General features: G+C 40.4%; 1 protein-coding gene across 7 annotated transcripts in view; it reads left to right on the top strand.

The window, feature by feature from the left end:
- sulf2b (sulfatase 2b) overlaps positions 1-17,553 on the top strand; it is a 70,374-nt gene extending 52,821 nt beyond the window's left edge. For 4 of the 7 annotated variants that reach the window (XM_023431166.2, XM_087169828.1, XM_087169827.1 and 1 more), the window contains 17 exons: positions 33-183; positions 372-471; positions 1,465-1,540; positions 2,410-2,538; positions 6,842-6,898; positions 7,909-8,038; positions 10,608-10,851; positions 11,452-11,632; positions 12,164-12,260; positions 12,338-12,432; positions 12,520-12,579; positions 13,019-13,188; positions 13,395-13,537; positions 13,736-13,859; positions 14,545-14,581; positions 14,740-14,796; positions 16,470-17,553. In XM_023431166.2, the coding sequence (XP_023286934.1) occupies positions 33-183; positions 372-471; positions 1,465-1,540; positions 2,410-2,538; positions 6,842-6,898; positions 7,909-8,038; positions 10,608-10,851; positions 11,452-11,632; positions 12,164-12,260; positions 12,338-12,432; positions 12,520-12,579; positions 13,019-13,188; positions 13,395-13,537; positions 13,736-13,859; positions 14,545-14,581; positions 14,740-14,796; positions 16,470-16,500 (1,882 nt within the window). In that variant the 3' untranslated portion in view covers positions 16,501-17,553. The remainder of the gene's footprint in view (positions 1-32; positions 184-371; positions 472-1,464; positions 1,541-2,409; positions 2,539-6,841; positions 6,899-7,908; positions 8,039-10,607; positions 10,852-11,451; positions 11,633-12,163; positions 12,261-12,337; positions 12,433-12,519; positions 12,580-13,018; positions 13,189-13,394; positions 13,538-13,735; positions 13,860-14,544; positions 14,582-14,739; positions 14,797-16,469) is intronic. The other 3 variants (XM_023431169.2, XM_023431171.2, XM_023431170.2) reach the window with 3 other exon arrangements.
- Positions 17,554-17,618: the final 65 nt, after the last annotated feature.

A 17,618-nucleotide genomic window follows, 5' to 3' on the forward strand; every position in this document is an offset into this window, starting at 1 on the left:
TTTATCCCCACCCCACCCCCGTCTCTCCCCAGTACTCCCAGTTATAATTACGCTCCGAACCCAGACAAGCACTGGATCATGCGTTACACCGGCCCCATGAAGCCCATCCACATGGAGTTCACCAACATGCTGCAGAGGAAACGGCTGCAGACACTGCTGTCTGTGGACGACAGCATGGAGAAGGTGGAGGACACACACACACACACACACACACACACAAACCTGTGAATGTTGGAAGTATGGACCTTTGCCTCTTATAATTACTTACACAAAAATTTAAATCAATAAAAATATAATGGCTAAACAAAACATTTGCTCTCTTTTATAAAAAGTCAAAGTGTCTGTTATGACTCCATCCGTCTGTGTCTCAGCTGTACAACATGCTGGTGGAGACGGGCGAGCTGGAAAACACCTACATCATCTACACGTCTGATCACGGCTACCACATCGGACAGTTCGGCCTCGTCAAAGGTAAGAAACTAAAGGAAAAAGCAGACGAATCAGAAGAACAGCGTAGAGCAGTTTTCACTAAATGGTTTATAATGTATTAAAGAATCAGGCTGAGGTTGTTCTGTTTTGTCCTGTTCTATTGTTGGAGACATGTTAGAAATAACACGAAAAACTAAGTAAAATTCATTCTTTATTTTAACACAGAAACACATTAAGGTAAAGGCCACATTTACAGTATAGCCAGGTAAAGAAAAGTCTTGTTTTTGAAAATAGTTTAACTTAACTTAATTAACTTTAATATGTTTTTGAATATGACCGCGACCGTGTGATCACAACATCCAAACCTTATGACTGTCTGCTGTCAGATAAACACAAAATATTTAATACCTCAAAAGTAATTACAAAATATGTTATTAAAAAAATATATTTTCACCAGTCACAATAAAATGTGAACAGATTTTATTGTTAGTAATTATTAATTAATGTTTACAGCTTAATATTAATCTTTACAACCCGGTGAACAGAGACTCTGATACTTCTTATGTTTAATTTTGTCTTCAGCATTAATAGTTATTATCATAAGAGTTTTAACATTTCAAAAAACTTCTTTGATCCAGTTTATAAATTTATAATTGTATAATATTCTGCTGACGTCTGCCACAGTTTGTTCCCACATCAGTTTTTTTCCCTGTTTAAACTGAAATGTTTTTCCAAACCTAACATCAGATGTTTATTTTAAATGTTTATTTTAAAACCCTTCATGTTATGTTTCTGTTTCATATTTGTCTTTTTATGTGTAGATTTCATCTTTGGTTAAGCTCATTGTATAATAATAATTATTATTATTATCAATATTATTATTAAATGTGAACAAACACCACACTCCTGTGATTGGTCACATCACTTCCTGTCTGACAGATCTGGGACCTTATGATGGTGACAAACATTCACTGTGCGTGTGTGTGTGTGTGTGTGTGTGTGTGCGTGTGTGCGTGTGTGTGTGTGTGCCTGCAGGTAAATCCATGCCGTACGAGTTCGACATCAGGGTCCCGTTCTACATCAGAGGACCTAACGTGGAGCAGGGCAGCATGTGAGCTCACACACCAACATTAAATTCATTAAACACAGACTCATCAGCAGCAACAGGTCACTTCAGCAAACAGCAGATAGACAGACACTGTCAGAGAGCAGCTGGTGAACATAGTGAAGAGCCAGATGGTGGAGACCAAACACAAAGCTAAAAGAGAGGGAGCGCTGGACAAACACCACAACACATGAATCCCCATGTTACTCTGTGACTGATGGATGTGGAAGCAGTTGATCACGTTGCCCATAATAAATTTGTGGGGTGAAAATATGTCAGAGTTGTGGACTGCAGCTTTAGGAAACCAGATCAGTGACAATAAAAACACGTCTGTGGATCAGAGAAGCAGCTGCAACAAATCACAGAGCAGAAACACCTAACCAACAGTTACTTCTGGGACTGTGACTGTGTGTGTGTGTGTGTGTGTGTGTGTGTGTGTGACTGTGTGACTGTGTGACTGTGTGCGTGTTTATTCCCGGTAAAGTAGATTACCACAGCCAGAGCTGTTGCACGAGGTGATCATGAGATCGCAGAGCTGTGTTGCTACACTGCACACAATATCAAAATATGAAATATTTAACACCCAGTTTTCACAATAAACTTCGGTGTAAACCTGCTGCCAGGCACCTGGTGTCATAACCTGACACTCTCCATGTGCTGCAGCTCGATTGGCTCATCCGGCTTTAATTCATTAAATCACTTTCAAATGTTTAAACTATAATTATCACGGGTGTGTTTGTGGTGTGGTGTGAGTTTCTTTTTGTTTCTCACAGAGTTTAGAGACAAAGAGAAAAACTGGCTGGACAATAATTAATCATGAGGCCAGCGGAGCTGTAGATAAAAAGTCCTGTTTATTTTGTGTGTGTGTGTGTCAGTAACCCTCACATGGTCCTGAACATCGATCTGGCTCCGACCATTCTGGACATCGCCGGCCTCGACACTCCTCCAGATATGGACGGGAAGTCAATACTGGCTCTACTGGACACTGACAAACCTGCCAACAGGTACACACACACACACACACACACACACACACACACACACACACGCCGACATTAACACAAATTCATACGCACACACAGATAAGAACATTAGAAGCCTATTTAGCCTTTAAGTTTTCCATACAACTGAAAAGTCGAACATTTAGAAAATAAAACAAACCATCAGCTCAGTTCTTTCACTGGTTTTCCTGAAGGCAAATGATGGATGTACAGGTGTGATGTATCCATCTTTCCCATATTTTCATAAAGTTTTCCTATTGCAACCTAATATAAAAAGTAATTCTATCCATCCTTAAGATTTCATAAATGAAGTCAATCCATTCGTCCACTGTAGGTGTTACTGGTTTCCTGAGAAGGAGAAATCCAGCTGCCTCACAAGGTTATGAAAAATGAGAAACTTGCAAAAATGGTCTCCATAGTCTCCAAAGTCTCCAGAGATACTTGAACTCATTTAGTGAAATGATTCAGAAAAGCTAACAGGTCTGCAAGGTATTTATAGTTTCGGAACGTTAAAATGCTCAACAGGTAATAATAAAGTTCCTCATACTGATTTTTTAAAATTGTAATATAGGTCCTGTAACTTTCCTGAGTGGAGAAACATGTGGTTCTTTGAATGTTCTATGAAGGCTATGAGAAACTTGCCTGAAAAAAACACAAAAGAAGAAAGTTGCGCTTTAACTTGTAAAATAGGTTCTTTACTTTGTGCTACTTGGCTTGTTGAATTTACTTGTGAAGGGTTCGCGGTTACTTTTTGCGGCATTGCTCCAGTAAAAGAAGGGGGCGTCTCGCTCATGACAGAGTCCACAGAGTGATGTGATAAACAGCTTGTTGAAGACAAAGGTCAGAGGAGAAAAGAGACTCAGTGAAGCAAACAGGAAACACCACCCGTATGTAAATCATCCTGCTGCAGAGGGCTGGAGCAGCAGGCCGTCGCTCAGCTGTAACGACCTCATTTAAACACCTGGGCGCGCCGCAGCTCACAAACACAAAGAGCCATCTGCTTCGCCTGAAGGGATACATATTTTCTATTAATATTTATTATGATCAAAGTGTCAACGAAGGTAAAGGTCAGGAAGTCAGAGCAAACAAGGTAACGATTCAACGGGCCGCCAAACCCAGAACTTCTGCGAAAAGGATTTTCGCACCAGGACACGGTCAAAGGAAAAGTCTTTTTTTCTATATCTGTGAAGTGTTTTTAAAGATTTATGTCTTCAGCAGGAACCAATGAACTCAAAGCTCAGAGCCACAGACTGAGGCGGGAACTCAGAAAGAGTTGATAGGTGGGCTAACACATGGTTGGTTTGGTTGATTACACCAACATCATCCTTTATGGAACATTATATTCGACGAACTGTATTTTTTGAAGTGAGACGAATGACGAGACGGTGACTAGATGAAACTTGAATCGCAAAACCTGTGATTAAATCTCTGTATAATCCATCCATTCGTCCATCCATCCATCCATTTTCAATCGCTTAATCCGGGCGTCGGGTTGCGGTGGCAGCAGGCCAAGCAAGGTAGCCCAAACATCCCAGTGTTCCCAGGCCAGATGAGATATATTGTATAAACAGTTGGACGTGCCTGGAAGACCTCCAAAGGAAGGCACTCAGGAGGCATCCTAACTAGAAGATCGACTGGTAAATCAAAAACTTCACCTCTTCCCCACAATGGTCCAGTACAACAGCAGCTTTACGCCTGACGCTGCCCTGATCCTCCTGATCCCCCGCTCCATCCCACCCTTCCTCATGAGCGAGACAGACTTGTATCTTAATATAATATCAATGATGAAAAAAAAAGAGGCGAAAATGTTTTTTAATTTCAACATAAAGTCACCATATTGACAAACTGACAAAGACTTGCGGTTATGGTTGATTAACTGTGAAACAAACAGAAATCTGATTTTATTTTCCTCAAATAAAACTAGACGATGTTCACAGATACTGACGAAGTTTAGTTAATTCTTGACCTTGTTAGTAACATTTTTTTTTTTTCACTTTGTTTGTTTGTGTTGTCAAACTTAATTAAATGGAGCCAGACTTCCAGACAAAGCGTTCATGGTTTTATGAAGGCGAGATTTAAGTGAAGAGGAAGAAGAATTCAGTTCAGTAACTGGACTGTCTTAGTTTCTGTGCAGATAACTGATGCAGAGCTTTAAAGAAGCAATTAGTATATAATTATTACACATAGTGAAGACATGATCCTACAGACTTAATGAAAAAAAAGAGACTAAATAACCTAATATTGATTAAAAAAGTAAGATTCTGATGTTTTCAGGAGCACAAAGGCTCAAAGATGAAGATCTTTAGGTTAAAGATGAAACAAGTTTCCTTCTACAGTCGAACAGACTCTGTGATGCCGTCGAGTCTGTGTGAACAAAGGTCTCATGCTGTGCCAACTTGGTCCTTTAGAACATGTTTGATCTAGGCGTCTTTTCAGGCTTTTATCACGCCGAGTTTAAACTCAAACACAAACTCTATGGAGCCGTGTCTCTCTCTTTAAACCCCAAACAAACTTTTAGATGCTGAGCTCTGCAGAGTTGTGAAGTCTCTGTCAGGAGGATCCCTGCTTCCCGGCTGTTTGAACAAGTGTGAATCGACTCCTCGTTCTCTCAAGTGCAGCGAGGGACTGTACAGCATCTGTTCTCCTGAAGTACAGAGGAATTCATCTTCATGGGGAACAGAGACAGAAGCTGAAGGACTGATTAGACTGAGCCGACATTAATTCAGAATAAGAACCAGGAAGGACAGAGGACTGATTCTGTTCAGAAAAACATGTGGATCAGATCTGGACTGAGGAGTATGAGCAGGAGCTCTAAAACTTTACACACAAACTCCTGTACCTGATCACAGTCATGTGTCATGTGAAGCTTTATTACTGAGTAAACTACTGAAGAGTACGAGTAGTTAGTACTTGTTAAACCTAAAGCAGCTGTAGTGGTTCTCAAACTTTTTTACTAATCGGACCACAGACCCAGTGATAAGATTTTTGCTTTTAGATGTTTTATTACAGAAACAGTTTAAACCCATGACCACAATAGTCATACATTCTGTCATTGTGCTAATTATGGATGGAATTATAGCGAAAATAAATTATTCCCCTTTTTCCTGGGGAACCAAAGACACCCTGTCAGGAACCCCTGGGGGTCCCTGGACCCAACTTTAATTTAATGCATCAGTAGCAACAGTGTTAAAGCTGCATAATAAGCACTTTACTTTCTATATTTTAAGTACATTTTTCTGTTAATAGTTATGGACTTAAGTAATATTTTGAATGCAGGTCTTTTAGTTGTAATGTCGTGTTTTACATTGTATTATTGCTACATGTTACATTTCTGAATCAAAAGGTGGCAGATTAAAGACTCAGAGGTAAAACGCACATATTGTTCCACCTTATTAAGACAACTGCGACACATTTATCACTTTATTATCATCTTATATTCAGCTGCAGTGATTGGTTAATTAATCAGTTAGTTGATCTACAGAATACTAATCAGATTGATTGATGGTCCCAGCTTGTGACATGTGAGAGTTTGCAGCTTTTTCACGTCTGACGTGATAAAAAACCTGAATGTGTTTTGGTTTTGGCGTCACCATAATCCAAATATTTAATCAATTAAGTCAGAGGATAATTGGCAGATTAATCGATAATTAAAATAATCGTTAGTTGCAGCTCAAAGTCCAGCTGAAGAAAGAGGAAGTGACAGTCTCTCTTCAGAATCATTCAAACCTCATTTAGTTGTGTGGGTGAAAAAATACATACATTTTAATTACATTTATTTTATTTTCATTGTGTGTCAATCTTGGTTGCACTGACTAAATTCAACAATGTTTGTTTTTCCATGACAGTTTTAAAGTTTATTCTGCAGATCGATGAGTGGAAACGTCCAGCGGTCCACTGTTCCTCCCGCTGCTGCTGTTTTAGCTGCGGCAGGAAAATCTAAATATTATCCCTCATAGTTAAAGTCACAAACACCTCAGAATAGAAACCAGATGGAGACAGTCATTAAGAGAGGCATTGCGTTATGAATACAATATAAATGTGTGTAATTTTTTATTTGAACTGAAGTGACCTTTGTACATGTGGCAGGAAGAGAAGCCTGTTCGTCATTTAGCTCATTTAGCTCTAAAACTAAACAGCTCTGTTTCCTGTTGTGTTCCTGGAGTTGATTCTAAACAGAAAAAGGTAAAAATAAAGAGAGGACGGACAGAGGTGGAGGTGGCGACAGTGTTGGTTGTTGCTAAAAAAAAAATAAAATAAAATAAGGAATAATCACTGAACTTTCTGCTGTTTTCTTCTTCTTCTACAGGTTTCAAGTAAATAAGAAGCCGAAGGTGTGGAGAGACTCGTTTCTGGTGGAGAGAGGGTAAATACTCCATCATCACTTGATCATCACTGATACAGCTGCTGTACTGCAACACATACTACAGTCATATAACACATAACTCTCACATAGTATCACTTATAGTAAATATTACTAACTAACTGACCATTAATAAGGTCAGTGCTTCACTGCCATGCAGGTGAAAATAAACCCTCTCAGCCAATCAGTGAGCACATAAATCAAACTATAACCCAGTGGTTCCAGAACAATTCTAAACCTCCAGCTCTCTGTAATGTGTTATTTCTGTTTGTTTGTTTTTTTCATGGTTGCATGATTTCAATGTTTTTTTTTTCAAATGTTTGCAGAACTAATAGAAAAGACTAATGATGTGTCCCAAATCCAGACTACACATTCATTCTGAGCAGGTTTTTAGTCTGTGGGGTGGTCACAGGGAAAGTAACAAAACAAGGTTTACTGGAACCAGCCAGCGTCTGTAAATACTAAATATGGTTGGGTTTTTTTCTGTGCTATTGGTGGACACTGTTCTGTCACATTAACATACATGAATAAATAAATAAATAGATTATTGTGAGGTTAGGTGAGTTTATCCAGATTACACCATTTTATCTGGAGGTCAAACTGAACGTGGGAACACCTGAACTGTTGGTAATAAACCCTCACTGCACAGGGAGCTGAAGGAGACAGTCTCATCAGACTGACTGAGAGTTCAGGTCATAATTTTACGTTTTACCTTTGTTTTATATTCTGAATAAGTTTGTTTCCAACCGGATCATGTGACTGCACGTCTTCTTCTTTGTGACGTTGCCATGCTCACAGATCTCAGCTATTAACTCACTGAGCACAGTGTTATCACTGGTATATTATTGATAGGGACAAAACAAAACATGTTGTTTATTATAAAAATAAGTTGTAATCAGTCTTGTTGAGAAATAAACAGAAGGCCTTACAATGAGTGCAGCACACAACACCCAAAAAAAAAACCACACCAGAAACAGAAATGTCCAACCCGCCTGTGTTTGGTCCGTTACCAGGAAGCTGCTCCACCAGCGCGTCGAGGGAAAGGAAGTGTCACAGGAGGAGAACTTCCTGCCCAAACACCAACGAGTAAAAGACCTGTGTCAGAGAGCCGAGTACCAGACGCCCTGTCAGCAGACTGGACAGGTACAGTCACTCCCAGGTGTACTACTTTACTTTACTCCTGATGCTCCTACTCACACTTTACTTTAGGGACAACAGCAATTCACAATTTTCTCCCATGTGGGGTAACACAATGTTTACACCAGGAAAAGCCGACCCTGGATTCAGACTCTGGGCCCAGAAGGGTTTGCATAAGACCTCAGACCTTTATAGAGATAACAACATTATGTCCTTTGAAAATCTTAGAGAAAAATGTAGGATCCCACGAGCTCATTTGTTCAAATATTTCCAGATAAGAAGTTTAATTCGCTCTAGGACTCTAGGTCAGATCAATGTCCAGCTTTCAGTATTATTGAGGGACTGGCAACATCAGACCCCTGTGCTAAAGGAACGATCTCAATAATTTATTGGAAATTACTAAGTGTCTACAGAATCCTCAAATTATAAAGGAGTGGTACAGATAGAGGTTCTTCAGACAGATTTTACAGAATAAAAATGGGAAAAGGCTCGTCTTCAAGCACAAAAGTCATCTATTAATAGTAGATCTAAATTGATCCAATATGATTGGCTTATGCGGTCGTACGTGATTCCAGAAAAGAAAAAATATCTCAGACAGTTGTATAAAATGTAGAACAGAGAAAGGTACAGTATTACACTGCATGTGGAGGTGCAAATATATATAGGATTTTTCGAAAGAAATAATTGACACAATTTCCGACACAATTCACAAAAGGATTCCTGTACTCCCGGAGATTGTGGACCATCTTAATGTACAATGTTCAAAATCAATAAAGATAAGTGACAACAACAACGACAACAACAACTTTACTTTCACACAGTTTTCCAACGTTAAAAAAAGGCACATTGTAGCTGAGATTTTCCTACACAGACTTTTGTTTTTGCAGAATAAAAAGCTTTTTTTGGACTAAACGTAGGAAAAGTGCGACGGCTGCTGCTGTGGTAAACAAACAGAGACTTAAAGGAAACAGAGTAGAACATTGGAGACTTCTGTCAGAGAGATGAAAACCAGATGACATCTCCACAAACCAGACAGATACAATAACAGCAGTAATGACACATAGAGAACAGAACACAATGGACCGAACGCCGGCGAATCACAGAGAAAAGACGGGGAGAGAATCAAGATGGAGCCACATAACAGAAACTCTCTCCCAGACATATAGAGAGTTGTGTGTGTGTGTGTGTGTGTGTGTGTGTGTGTGTGTGTGTGTTTATGTGTGTATGTGTGTGAGTTCATGCTTGTTTGAGGTTAATTACACTTGTTGAAAAATCCCTTTAGCCAGTTGATTAGTCTCTTAGCAACAGAGTCTGTCGGCTGCTGGATCGCTCTGATAAACAGCCTGTAGAAAACTGTGTGTGTGTGTGTGTGTGTGTAATTAACAATTTGCGCATTTGTCACTGTTAAATAACAGCGAGTGACTAAGTGCAACAGTAGAAATTCATTCAGCTCCTGCTAATGAACAACTGCACAGTGACAACACAACACAAGAACAACACATGTAGCCTCCCACAATTAAACCAAACCATCAGTGCTGTACTGAGAGCTGATTGGCTGTTGGGTGGATGCTCCTCTCTACAGATGTTGTAACACTTTCGTCAGTTTCTCAGGAAGTGATGTTTGTATCTTGATTTAAATAGTCAGACATATTGATGGTGTTGAGCTCTATGAGTTTTAACAATTTGGTGCCGATCCAGATGATGATCCAGATCCAGATAATAATCTGGATCTGGATCAGACAGACCTATGTTAGATTGATTGGCCTTGGCAGAAGTATGTGCTCTGAATACCAGTCTTGTTGTTTTTTGTTTGTTTTTTTGCTTGTTTTTTCTAATGATGTGGTTCACTTCCTGATTGTTGTTGGAAATGTTCAGACGTTGTCACGGCGATTTGCACTCGAGGCTCCACCTGCTGAACAAGGCTCTGCTCTTTGACTGAGGGACAAAGAACAGAGCCACTCTGATTCCTTCAGACTTATTCTGGAGATGTTTTAACAACACAGCTGAAGTGTGAGTCAGCTGTGTGACTGTGTAACTGAAAGTCACAGCTGCAGCTGAAAATGTGATTTTTATTTACAGTTACATAACAGGTCAGACTTTGGCATTTAGCTATGACAGTTGTGTGGTGACGTTAATGAGGTATCCTTGTATCAGAACACATGACACCAACACACAGACACACAAACATCTGTGTTTAAAATCCTGGACTGCAGCAGGTTTTTATTACTGGGAACTGGGAGGAGGATTTTGTACAGTGCACTGTGGAGAGAAAACCATTAATCCCAAAAATGTCAGCTATTTATTATACCAGTCATGACTGCTGAGTTCTCTGGTTTGATTTAAAGAGGATGAAAAAGACGTTTGTTCATCTTATTTGACTTTATTCTGGGGTTTTCTTTCAACTTGCCTCTTTCCCATTTGGAGGTTATTTGACTTTTTATAATGAAAATCAGGAAAAATATACTCATAATTTGGCATCATTACACTCAGATTTACCTATGAATTAGCCTGCTGATTGACATGAAATCAATCTGTGTGTGTATGTGTGTGCGTGCGTGTGTGTGTGTGTGTGTAGAAGTGGCAGTGTGTGGAGGACGCCACAGGTAAACTACGACTCTTCAAATGTAAGAACGAAGGGGAAGGGGCAAAGAACTTCCAGAGGGGCGTGGCCGGTCACCAGCATCCTATCAGCATCAAGTCCCAGCTGTACCATCGCAACTCAGATGGCTGTGACTGCGACCTACGCGACCTCCGACCTCTGAACCTGCGGCCCACCATGATGAGGCCGTTCAACAAGAAGCCGTTCTTCTCCAAGAAGAGTGAGTGTTACTGGTTCAGTTCAGCAGGGGGCAGCAGGGACAAAAGACGTAATTTCTTGGACAAAGTTGGTTCTTAATTCGATCCTGTTATTTTGAACCAGTGTTTTTCTCTGATTGGTGGAGTGATTTTCTACGGAAGCTGTGAAAGGCAAGTGAAAAAAGTTTTTGGGGAAAAAAAGAAAAAAGAAAATAAAGAACAAGAAAGAAAGTAAGAAAAATAAAGAATAAGAGAGTTTAAGTGGAAAAAAAATCAAAAAACCCATGTTTCAAAGCAGGGGAGTCAGTCTGCTCCACTGGTTTACTGTGTGATGCTGCCCTCTAGTGTCACAGGTCAGAACTACATCAACTTGGTGCTGATGGAAATATGAGAGGTTCAGTCTCAGTGAGGAAACTTATGTTTCTCATTCACAGGAAACAGAAGCAGTGACACACAGATAAGTGTTTGTTGTGTCAATCAGTGATGATGGTGTGTTGTTGCTGAGCTACTGTCTGTCTGTCTGTCTGTGTGTGTGTGTGTTTGTGTTTGTGTTTGTGTGTGTGTGTGTGTGTGTGTGTGTGTGTGTGTGCGCTCGTGCGTGTGCTTGTGCATGCGTCTCACAGAGTTCAAAGCCCTGAAGAGTTACTCCAGAAACCGTTACAGCCGCTCCACATCCATGATGAACAGTTACCCCGGTAACCACAGCCTGGTGGGCATGCCTGACGAGTCCGAGGACGAGTTCAGCGGGATGGGAGGAGCTCCCAGTGTCGTGGCCCCACCCAACTCCATCAAAGTCACACACAGGTGGGTTATGCTTGTGTGTGTGTGTGTGTGTGTGTATGTGCTAATCACCTCCTGTTATTCAGATTCATAGTTAACTGTTCGATCATATTCTATTTAAATAAAAAAAAATTTCAAGGGAATTTTATCTCAACTCAGTTAAATAAAACTGTCTTTAGAACATTGTTTCCTTATTGTTCCCCATCTCTCTCTCTATCCCTTCTTTACCTGTTATCTATCTACTGATGGCTATAAAATTAAATATACAGACAGAGAAAAACATATAAAGGACACAACTTCAGCATCTTTAAAGGTAACTACAGCCATGAAGTTAGTTACCAGGAGCTGTATCAATATGTTTATATGTGCTTACTTGCAGTTGTATTATTGTAATTTACTGTGGATGAAAACTACATTTATGAATTCAAATAACAGGAAAACTAAAGTAACAAAGTCAGTCAAAGCTGCTGCTGCTGCCGTCACTCATTTGTACATTTGGCATTCCTCCTATCTAATTACAACTGTTGTTAAGTGTTTGCTGTTGTTTTCCTGCAGATGTTCGATTCTGTCTAACGCCTCGGTGAAGTGTGACACAGGAGTGTATCAGTCTCTGCAGGCCTGGAAGGACCACAAGCTGCACATAGACCACGAGGTAACACAAAGAACGACTGACTGACGGACCTGGTCTCTGTTTTACTGGTGACTGAACCTTTCCTCTCTCTCCCTCAGATTGAGACTCTGCAGACAAAGATAAAGAACCTGAGAGAGGTCAGAGGTCACCTGAAGAAGGCCCGCCCCCTGGAGTGTGACTGCAATAAATACCTGTAAGTGGAACAGACATTCACACACCACAGTGTGAGACCTAAAAGCAGAAGAATATTCATCCTTGGGGATGTTTGAATGTTTTTCAGGTACAAGTCCAAACTGAAGAATAAGCTGAGGTTCCGAGGAGGTGGTCTGCACCCCTTCAGGTGAGACTGTAAGACTGAAGACTCCTGTATTGCTGTAAACAAACTGGAGTTTCAACAAACATGAAGAAACAGCTGATTTCACAGCCCTCTGTGTTACTGAATAGATAGATACTTTACTCTGCCCCTTGGCGAAATTCAGTTATTTTCCAGCCAATGATAATATTGTCAAATATAAACTCTACAAAGAAAACTGAAGGGGACCTAAAACAGAACCTTGAGGAACCCCAAAAAACACAGGAGAGCAAGAGGGAAATTAGTTATTATAAGTTACTTATAAAATTTGTGTGAAAAGACAAAGACAAGATACTTTCGATGTTAACACAGTGAAAGTGATTTTACAATGTGGAGTTTGACAAAACAGAAGAATGTTCCCCATACTTATAATGTCCTGTGTGTTTGTGTGTGTGTGTGTGTGTGTGTGTGTGTGTGTGTGTGTGAGGAAGGGAGGGGCTCGGGATAAGAAGGCTTGGCTTCTGAAGGAGCAGAAGAGGAGGAAGAAGATGAGGAAGATGATCAAGAGGATCCGGAACAATGACACGTGTTCGATGCCTGGACTGACCTGCTTCACACACGACAACCAGCACTGGCACACTGCACCCTACTGGACACGTAAGACACACACACACACACACACATACACACACACACACACACACACACACACATACACACACTGATCTAGACTACGAGGCAAGCGTTAGTACTAATAATATTAATATGCTTTTTATGCCCTATAATGATGAAGTCTATGTGTGTGTGTGTGTGTGTGTGTGTGTGTGTGTGTGTGTGTGTGTGTGTGTTTGTGTGTGTTACAGTGGGTTCGTTTTGTGCATGCACCAGCGCCAACAACAACACGTACTGGTGTCTGAGGACCATCAACGAGACCCACAACTTCCTGTTCTGTGAGTTTGCCACTGGCTTCCTGGAGTACTTTGACCTCAACACAGACCCATACCAGGTACACACACACACACACACACACACACACACACACACACACACACACACTAAATACATACAATAAAATAGTTTGAGTCCACAGAAGAGAAAGGTAATTTCACCTTTGGGAAACTTTATGTTTTATTCTCTCATTCTCGCTCTCTCGCTCTCTCTCTCTCTCCATCCCCCCAACTCCCCACACCACCTCTCTCTCCAGTTGATAAATGCTGTCAGCTCTTTAGATCGGACGGTTCTCAATCAGCTCCACGTTCAGCTGATGGAGCTCAGAGGCTGCAGGGGACACAAGCAGTGTAACCCTCGCACACGCTCAGTGGAGCTGGGTATGACACACACACACCACACACACACACACACACACACACACACACACACACACACATTGACAGTCCATACACCTAGCTTATCAACATCAATGTGTCCCTCTGGTTTCCTACAATTCAAAAACTGAGATGATAAAACTATGATTAATTTGCAGTTACACATTTCCACTTCTAGATATCACACAAGTCATCACAAGTATATTTGAGCCCTTTGCCATCCTGCAATGTGGACAAACGGTATTACTGTGTCCCAGTGCAGTTTCCACTTCCTCAGACATCCACATTTAACCTTTCATTTTAGTTTCTCTTCTGCCCATTCTGACTTTTTGGTTGTAAAATTTAGAGTTAACTTTCAAAAGAGACCAGGGTTATGACTGATCAAAAAGGTTGAAGAACACTGACTGTTTTATTTTGGGTATTTTATGTGTGTCTGTTAATAACACCTGAATCCATTACATGTCAGCTGGTCCTGTCCTGTTCCTGAATCATTAAAACACAAACTCCGAGTCCTAAAATCTTTTCTACACTGTTCACATGTTAATGGTGCGTTCAGGTGTTGTCAACTCATACAGCTGGCCAATTATTACGGGACCAAGTTGTATTTTCTAGGAGTCACTGAACACTGGATACACAAAAAAAATTACAAGTGGCCACTGCTTGCTAACCAATCAGACTCTCTCTTCAGCAGGAGGGCGGGAACACGGCAGCTTCGATGACTACAGGTACAAACACATATGTTCACACACATTATGTTTTCCTGCTCTGAACGCTGCATGACTTCCTGATGGAGCTGAGGGCTGCTGTTGGTGGAGCAAAGAGAGAGAGAGAGAGAGTGTGTGTGCGTGCGTGTGTAACACGGTGTGTGTGTTTGTTGCATCAGGGTGTTTGAGAGGAGGAAGTGGCCAAGAGTCAAGAAACCTTCATCATCTCGAACCCTGTGAGTCTTCCTCTTGTCCTGCTATTTGTAGATGGTCCAGCCTGCATGCTGCTGCTCGTTGCCTCAACACTGTACCTGATCCTGATGAGTCTGATCTGATGTGTCTGACTCACAGACATTTTATATGTCAGCAGGTTATATTTTTGTTTCTGTTAACTGGAACTCTGAACTGGAACTATGTATTTATTAAATTTCATTTTAAGTGTAAAACTCCTTAAACATCGGCCGAAACAGAACCTGAACTGTGGAGGAGCAAAAGTGTCAAAACGATGAATTATATTCTCTAAAAGCTCATTTAAGGAACAGTTCACCCCCTAATTAAGACAATATCTCCTCTACTTCAGGTCAACAGAAACGTAAAGACACAAACAATGTTGTTCAGTTAGTCTCTTACTGTTTCTGCAGCACTGAACACAACCTAAAAACACAGTTTATCCTTGTCATTGCCCTTTGAAGCCAAAATGACTTGTTACCTTATTCTCACTTGTTATATTTTTCTTACTAGCCCCTAAAACAGTTTTCTAACTTTCATCAGGACCCTGATGCGACTGTACCTGTCACAAAGACAGATTTAGATTTAATGGGATCATGCTTGATTGATTCTGTTTTCATGAATCCTAGTTATGATTTTTTGAGAACAAACAGAAGCTGAAGTAGAACAGACTTCTGCTGTAAGCGTTTGTCATACATGAGGTATTTTATATTTCAGTGGTTCCCAACCTTTTCCGAGTCATTTCCCACTTGAAAATTTCAAAAATCTTGGCAGGGCACATCCGACAATACGGAGGCTAAATAATTCTCAGAGCACTTTTTTATTTTAATGATAACGATCATCGAACAATTTAACTGAAAGCAGGGGAAGACGATTTTTTTCTGTTCTGTTTGACAGTGGAGAGATCACTTGTTGATTCACTGTCTGACTCTTTCTTATTAGTACTTCCCGCTGCTAACCAGCTATCTATTTTGATTCTCCTTTGCCATCTATGGAATCTTTTAGTGCAAAATCAGACTGAAACAATATAAAACTTCCTGTCATTGTCTTATCAAAAGAAAAAAGATGAAAATAAAAAACAAGAAAGAAATAGAAACAAAACAAAACAACGAAATTTACAAGAATAATAACACAAACTTCTGGATTTCATTATGTAATTTAAAAGGAAAAATTATGTTTGATATGTTGTTTTTAACCCTTTAAAAAAAAGTTTTTTTTAACCCTTTATCATAAGGATAATATAGGATCCCAAATTAATTCAATTAATGATATTTGAAATAAAATACTGTTGATTTTATCAGAAAAAAAGACACCGTGGTAGACAGACCAACATATTGTTCCTTTTTCTGCAAACAAACCCAGTAATTTGTATTTGTAAAGAATAATTTAAATCACAGAAAAATCACACAGTGACTTTAATAAATGTATAGTAGATTTATTTATAGTCCAAATGTCTGAGTCTTCTGTCTCCATGTTTGTTTCACTCACTGCTCGTCTGTTCTGCTGCCTGCATGTGCCTTAGTTGTCTCTGTCTGTCTGTTAACAACAGTAACTACTATAACATATACACATACACACACATACATACACACACACACACACACACTTTACTATGTTCAAAAGTTAACTATAGTCTCTGTGTTGTGCGTGTTTGTGTTTGTTTGTGTGTGTGTGTATCCAGAGGTCCAATCTGGGACGGCTGGAAGGGCTAAGCCTCCTGATTGGTTGGAGCAGGCTCCTGACCCTGCCCACAGCAGCCTGAAGGAGCAGGGCGTGGTCGTCGACGTGGCGGCATCGCTTGGCAACCATGCCCCCATCTCACCGGTCAGCCAATCAGCTTCTGCCATTCCTGTGACATCGCTTGGCCCTCCCACCCTGCTGCTCAGGGAGACGCTGGGACGAAACACCCGACGCACCTCTTCATCAGCTGCCCCTCCTTCCTTCTTCTCCTCAGCTCCCCCCTTCTCCTTCTCTGAGGGCAGCTCCAGGGGGAGGAGGATGAGGGTGATGGTGATGAAGAGGAGGAGGAGGAGACAGAGAGGTAGACAGGAAAGATTAGTTTTCCACATCACACCAGTCAAATCTGAGAAAGATAAAACAGCATTTATAGAACAAAAACTCTCCTCCTTCTCCTCCTCCTCCTCCTCCTCTGCAGGTGACCTCCCAGCGACCATATTTGTTTTACATGTTCATATTTAGTCTCTCTAACAGTCTGTAAAGACATTAAAGGACCTGTCCGCCCTGTTTTTGTTGTTTTTAAACTCAGACTGAGACAGAAGCAGAAAACAAACTTCACGTCGAACACTGTGACATCACTGCTGATGTAAGCGTGATGTCATTTTTACTTTTTCTTTTCTTTTTTCTTTTTTTTCTCTTCCACTAACTTGAGCGTTGGTTACCACGGTGACCAACGGCTTTACTGACGACAGAGCAACAGTTGTACTAACTTGGTGACTGACTACAGTACCCACAATGCAACACAGCAGCCCTGAAGAGAACGAGGATGAGAACATTAAAAAAAAAAATCAAAGAGAACAAACAAGGAAAAGAACAAAAGATACAAGACTGTGGGAGCTCGAAGTCTTGTATTGTGTCATCAGCCAAAAGAAAGAGGATTACAGGATGATGTCATCGCATCCAGAACTTGTCACAGCTGTTTTGTGAATGAAAAACTAGAGAAGATTTCTTTAAAGTTAAAGCTGCCACCCTGGAAAAACCATTTTTACTCTATCATCCCATTTTATTTTTAAACTCGTGTTAACCAATCACATTCTTCCTTTTGGTCCAGTTATTTCGTCCTCTCAGCCTTTTTTTTTTTTTTTTTTTTTTT

The sequence above is a fragment of the Seriola lalandi genome, unplaced genomic scaffold, assembly GCF_002814215.2.
Source record: "Seriola lalandi dorsalis isolate HSWRI2012SDOR001 ecotype SW California unplaced genomic scaffold, Sedor1 jcf7180002054917, whole genome shotgun sequence".
NCBI lineage: Eukaryota > Metazoa > Chordata > Actinopteri > Carangiformes > Carangidae > Seriola > Seriola lalandi.